This window comes from Harpegnathos saltator, unplaced genomic scaffold (genome assembly GCF_003227715.2).
Source record: "Harpegnathos saltator strain DR-91 unplaced genomic scaffold, Hsal_v8.6 scaffold75, whole genome shotgun sequence".
In the NCBI taxonomy this organism is placed as follows: domain Eukaryota; kingdom Metazoa; phylum Arthropoda; class Insecta; order Hymenoptera; family Formicidae; genus Harpegnathos; species Harpegnathos saltator.
This window is the reverse complement of record NW_020230593.1, coordinates 220,537-226,382: the sequence shown is the minus strand read 5'-3', so window position 1 is coordinate 226,382 and position 5,846 is coordinate 220,537. Positions and strand designations below refer to the sequence as shown.

The 5,846-nt window shown below is 55.9% G+C and overlaps 1 protein-coding gene across 1 annotated transcript; it reads right to left on the bottom strand.

Annotated features, from left to right (window-relative positions):
- Positions 1–1,579: 1,579 nt before the first annotated feature.
- On the bottom strand, positions 1,580–5,846 carry LOC105192484 (uncharacterized). The gene is made up of 3 exons (XM_025306068.1): positions 5,341–5,846; positions 4,950–5,125; positions 1,580–2,852 (listed from the first exon to the last, which is right to left on the bottom strand). Exons 1-3 carry the CDS (start codon positions 5,604–5,606, stop codon positions 2,452–2,454), a joined length of 843 nt encoding a protein of 280 aa, XP_025161853.1. The 5' UTR covers positions 5,607–5,846; the 3' UTR covers positions 1,580–2,451.

Genomic DNA, 5,846 nt, shown 5'->3' with positions numbered 1-5,846 from the left:
AGGAGACGCGCTTCTCTCTCCTGCGTCTCCTCTCGTCGCGAGTCCGCTTGTTGTCGGCTCTGACTTTGCCGGAACTTACCTGCATAACGTCGTGTTACCGATTTCTCGTGCCGCGAAAACGATCCCCCAGCCGGCCGCGGTACGGCGAAAGCGACGGATCTCATCGTGAGGCCCTGTCCTCCTCCTCCTCCTCCTCCTCCTCCTCGTCGTCGTCGTCGTCGTCGTCGTCGTCGTCGTCGTCGTCGTCTCGCGACGAAGCGCGAGCTAATAATCGCGCTGCCAGCTCCGGACTCGCGGACGTTTCCGGTTCGCGGGGCCGCGATCCTCAATCCCATTTTGCACCGGCCGCCTCGCCATACGCTGATTTCCTCGACTGCGTGCGCCGATACGCGCGGCTTCGCGGCCAATGAAACTGTCGTTATTGTGCCTCCTTCTTCCTCGCCCCGGGGCCGCTCCGCACCGTACGGACGAGCGGAAGGAGCAACGTTACTACCCGCGGTATGCAGGTTACCAGTCGTGCAGGACGAGCACGGCCAGGACGCCGAATAGGTGCGGTCGCGTCGTGTCGCGTAGCGTCGCGTAGCGTCGGTGTCGCCGCTCGGCCGAGCTCGGTGAGCGCCGGTCTCGGGGAAGCCGCGGAATTACGAGCTTTTTAATTGCAGTCGGCTTGTAAGTGGCCACTTACCGTATGGAAATGGAGATACTCGACTTTGAACGCCGTTCTCGCGATACTCGCGGCTGGAGCCTAACGGTACCCTCCCCTCTCTCTCTCTCTCTCTCTCTCTCTCTCTCTCTCTCTCTCTCTCTCTCTGTCTCTCTCTCTCTCTGTCTCTCTGTCTCTCTGTCTCATCGCGCTATTTCGTGCAAATTCACCCCACTTCTTTTCTCCGCCCCATTTATTCTCTTTCTTTCTGCTTCTTCTTTTTGTGCGAAACGAATCTAGCTCCTCGCTTCGGCGACTTGCTCGGACGCGCTCGCGGTGATAAATTCGCGCGCGCTCACCTGCCCGCTTAATGAAGCCGCGAGCGCGGATCGCCTCGCACGAGGCTCGTTCGAACATACCGGATAATAGCGACGAGGAAACGAGGCGACGGGGCGAGAAGAGGGCGGGGCGAGCATCTACGCCGGGTACTGTTCGCGGCGTATCTCCTTGCGCGCTTATCACTCGTGTGTGTATTTGAGCGGCTCGTCGCATTCCGCGCGACCGAGCGCGGCCGGGATGCCGCGCGTTCCTCTACTACTTTCGCCCGTGTCCGTGAACTTCGGCCTATTCTCCTTGCGGAGCCGTGTAGCCGTTTATTCACGTGGAATGTGGTACGTGGCTGCGTATCCGGTGGCGATCGGACCGTTTGCTGCTCGATAGCCCGTCTTTCACGGGCCGCGCATGGCCGCGCGTTACGCCTCGCGACCACGAGTGCAAGTGTATATCGTATAAATAGAAGCGCTCGGTCACGGCCGCGGTCGCTCTCTCACCGGAGAAGAATCTCCGGCGGAATTGCGCCGGCGGGGGTGCCGCCGCTTGCGACCCTTGGGGGAGGGCAGGTAACGTCACACGTATACACACGCGTACGCACAATTCTTTTTCACCTTTCGTTCTTTTTCGGGGACAAGACGGAGGTGCGTCTCTCGTTTGTCGTCCTTTTATTATCAAAAAAAAAAACAAGAGAAGGACACACGCAGTCGGGTGTCGTATAGTGGAAGCACACAGTCGTCAAACGGTCAAATAAATATTAATAGATACAACGAGAAAATAAATAACGAACTCGCGCAAATCTACATACATGTATAAAACAATGAGCATTTCCCAGAGGTACTGGTGACTGGCCGTAAGGATGAGCCGACCGTTGCGCAGGATAGAGCAAGTAGGATAAAAGGAAGTGTGAGAGGCAGAGGCAGGCGGAAGAGGACGTAGGAGATGTGAAGATAAGCGCAGAGGCAAAGGGAAAGAGAAAGAGAGAGAGAGAGAGGGGGGGGGGGAGAGAGAGAGAGAGAGAGAGAGCAAGAGACAGGGGGAGAAAGAAACATGTAGCGGCTCCCGAGGAGGAGCTTCCGCGCGCGATGATTTCAGAGAGTCATGTGTCGTCGAAGGACTGTCGAAGGGAACGAGAACTAGAACGGAAAGTCCAGCAGTGGCAGCAGTGACAGCTGCCGGTAGACAGTAGCGATTGTAAAAAGAGAAAAAGAGAAACAGGGTACGAAATAAATATTGCACATTGCAGCGCGACGTGGACGGAGGAGAAGATGGAAGAGAGCTGGAAGGATCAGGATAACAAAGAGGCGCGAAGAAACGAGCGAAGCAGACACGAGCGAGACGAAAGGCGGAGGATGAAGGACGAGCCAGAGGGTTGTTGGAAAACGAGACGTGGGAGACGAGAGGAAGCGACGAGAGCAGCGTGGCGGTGGAGGGAGAGGAACGCAAGACGCGAGGTTCCGCAGGTTAATCGCGCGCGATCAGGCCTGCGCCTGCGGCTGGTGGGCGCGATAGGCGATCTCATGGGCGTCCTGTGGCAAACTCCTGGCCCAGCCGTGTCCGCTGCTGCCGGAGTAGCCGCCGTAGTCGCCGCCACCGCCGCCGCCGCCGCCGCCGTAGCCGCCGCCGTGGCCGTCGTCGTGGCTGACGACGTGGCTGCTGCTGTGGTGCGGGTGCGACACCACCTCGTAGGTCACGTGCTTCTGGTGCGAGCCGAGCAGCTTCTTCAGGCCGATGATGGCGGAGATGACGAGGGCGATCTTGCCCACGAGCAACGCCTTGCCGGCGATCATCGCGATCGCGCCTAGCGCCAGCGGCAGCAGCGCGGCCGCCTTCAGCGCCATCGCCATCATCAACGGCCCCAGGATCTTCTGCGCCTTCTCTGTAACGTCGCAAAGGTTTCGCGAGGTTTAGACGAATTTTGCCACGGGCGGACTCGTTCCTTCAAACAATAATTATCTTGCTTTTAGGGCTGAATTTCCAAACGATCGCGAGTTTTTGCCAGACGGGGTGGGATGCTCATCTTCTTTTCTCTCTTTTTGTCTTTAGGGGCGAGTTGAGATTCTCGACCGCCCGCTTGTGCTTTGCGGGTCGACGTCGCGCGTCGTTGCTCCGTTTTCGCACTTTTGCGGAGAGAACGGGAATCCGAGCGCCGACCGTGGAATGTAGTATAATACGCACACGTTTGAATACACGTTTTCGCTCCCCGATGCCAATTACCTTATTACGAGATGTGGCATTAAAGATATACCCGTTTCCGCGCAGCGGCAGCGCGGAATAATAAATGGCGTGTGCCGTGACTAGTTCGTGCGAGAAATGTATACCCGCTCTCGGCGCGCTTATTTATGCTTCCTCTCGTGTATTTACATAACTCGATAAGGGTATCAATCTCGAACGCGTGCGTATAATCGGCATGAGAAACCGTTGCGGCTCGATTTGAATGGGAAGTTAGAATAACGCTACTCGTTGTGCCGTGTGCCAAGAAATTATGAATGACCCGAGGAAAACCGGACTCTCGCGACGCCGATATGGTCGATATCTCGACAAGAGCCCAGACAATTTGCAAAATATCACGATGCGCGACTAACGCTATCCAGATAATCGAGATAATCTTGAGAAAAATTTTACGAAGAAAAGAAGGAAAAATAAGCCGATCGTCGTTATCCGTTCCCGTACGCTGTTATTAATTATCGGGTAACATGCGATTTGTGAGTGGATGAGCGGATACCGAGCACGTACACACACACACACACACACACACACACACACACACACACATATACACATGCGAGCGTGCGCACACAAATGATCGATCGTGCGTTATCGTGGGTGTAATGAAGGTCCTCCGTAAATCATCGCCCGCACACATGAGCGCGCTGCGGGATGCGGAATACCAGTATTTTTTAAGTGGAATAGTCGAAGGTCAAGGCGAAGTACCAGCACAGAGGATGGAAAGTATGTCAAAAATCTTGCGCGGCGGGATCCCGCGTCTCTCCCCGCGACGTCGTTCTCTCTATCGCTCCCTCTCCCTTCCTCTTTCTCTCTCTCTCTCTCTCTCTCTCTCTCTCTCCTCTCGCTATCTCGCTCAAGCTTTCGGTATATCGTCGGCAATCTCCTCCCGATTCTCCTCCGTCGAGGAGGAGGTTCAAGGGGAAGCGGAACCAGTTCCTCAGTGGGTCAACGTCTGCAGCCGGTATCGGCTTCCTCGTCGTCGTCATCGTCATCGTCGTCGTCGTCGTCGTCGTCTTCGTCGTCGCTGCGTATTCACACGCCGAGAACTCCCGTACCGCAGCTGACGTTGGCCTTGATGAACCGCGATTATCTCTTCTCGCGGTGTGCGAAAAGTCCGTTTCTCTTTTCTTTTTCTATTACATGTCCGCGTGTGATTTTTGCTATCGGGGAGGTCGCAAGAGCGCTAATCGATGTCCAAGAGAAGAGAGAAAAATAAATCAAGCGTGCCATCGTCTCATCGGATGCCGATGTGTGTGTAAAATGTATAATATGAGAATAAATCAAGCCAAAAAAATACGAGATAGCGTTAAGCGGATAAACTATGCGATGATGCGAGTGACGCGTCGCAAATTCACGTAATCAACACTGCAAAATGCACCAAACAAAGGAACGCGTCAACGTGAGGCACACGTGAGGGAAAAATCTGAGAAGGTATCGCGAGCTTATGTAAATCACGTACGACTGGCGTAACAGACGCGCAACTGGCCGAGGATTGCTCGATTATTGCGCCAGTTTCGCTTTCGCGGTGGATTCTTCTATTTGGCGAGTGCGAGCGAGCGCCGTGAGAGAAAGAGGAAAGTTCCCCGCGGATGACGAGCGCGATAAAACATAATCGGACGCCGGTGGTGTCTCGTAACCGGTTCCGTGTCATAATTAAGCTCATCCGAGGCTCAACGAGGAAGCCCCCCTTCCCAAGCTTCACCCTGCGTCTCCGTAGAATCCGGAATTCCGGATGGTGTATACTCACTCTTCTTGCCGCGACTCTCGACGGCGTTGTCGCTCAGGTCCTCGAAGCTGCGGCCGGCGGACTCGATCATGCCTAGGATGTCACTGCCCTTCAGGTCGACTTTGACCGAGTGCGTCCTCAGGAACCTCCCGAGACGATCGAACAGAAGCGTGTCCAAATCGCTGGACTCGATGGATCTGCCGAAAGACATGAATGGATAAGTGCAAAGCACTCCTGCGCGAGTTCGCCCGGCCCGGACAGCGCCGCGGCCGCGGCGTCTGCCTCAAGCGAGTTGTCCAATTCGACTCGACGGGAGTTCTCCCTTGTTTCATTCGACAGAGTCGAAGTTGGCCATGAGAGGGCTGACTCTCGCGAAGCTCGCACCACGCGTACAACACGGCGAACAACCGACCTTGGCGCACCCTCCTCGGCGTTGGACGTCTTGACGACGGTGATGCCCTCGGAGAGCGTGATGTCCTCCTTGTCGGCCAGCATCTTGTCCACGTAGGTGAATACTTTGTATTTGATACAGCTGACAGACTCCTTCTTCAGGCAGTCGGCGTAGATGGTCGCCATGAGATCATTCTCACTTCCGTTCTTGTCGCTGGTCGGCAGCGCCAGGCTCACGGCGGCCAACGCCGCCGACATCCACAGTAACGTCGCGAGGTGCTTGGCCATGCTTGCGTCGAAAAGCGTCCGTGAAGCTCCTCCGCGAGTTTGTGCTGCTGCGGATCCTTCGTATCCTGGACTGTGCGGCGCCGCTTGTCACGCACTTCTTACACGCGCTTCTCTCTCTCTCTCTCTCTCTCTCTCTCTCTCTCTCTCTCTCTCTCTCTCGTGCGGCGGACGCGTCCGTTCCAGCGCTACGATCCAAGGTGTACGCCAGGATCGGCCGATGCTGCCTCGTGTGTTACATCT

What these genes read in the sequence shown, in the direction of transcription:
- LOC105192484 (XM_025306068.1), bottom strand. Translation starts at nt 5,606, where the DNA reads ATGGCCAAGCACCTCGCGACGTTACTGTGGATGTCGGCGGCGTTGGCC. An exon ending in GCCGAGGAGGGTGCGCCAAG is followed by an intron (nt 5,126 to 5,340) that starts GTCGGTTGTTCG and finishes GTCTTTCGGCAG; the next exon opens with ATCCATCGAGTCCAGCGATT. An exon ending in CGAGAGTCGCGGCAAGAAGA is followed by an intron (nt 2,853 to 4,949) that starts GTGAGTATACAC and finishes GCGACGTTACAG; the next exon opens with AGAAGGCGCAGAAGATCCTG.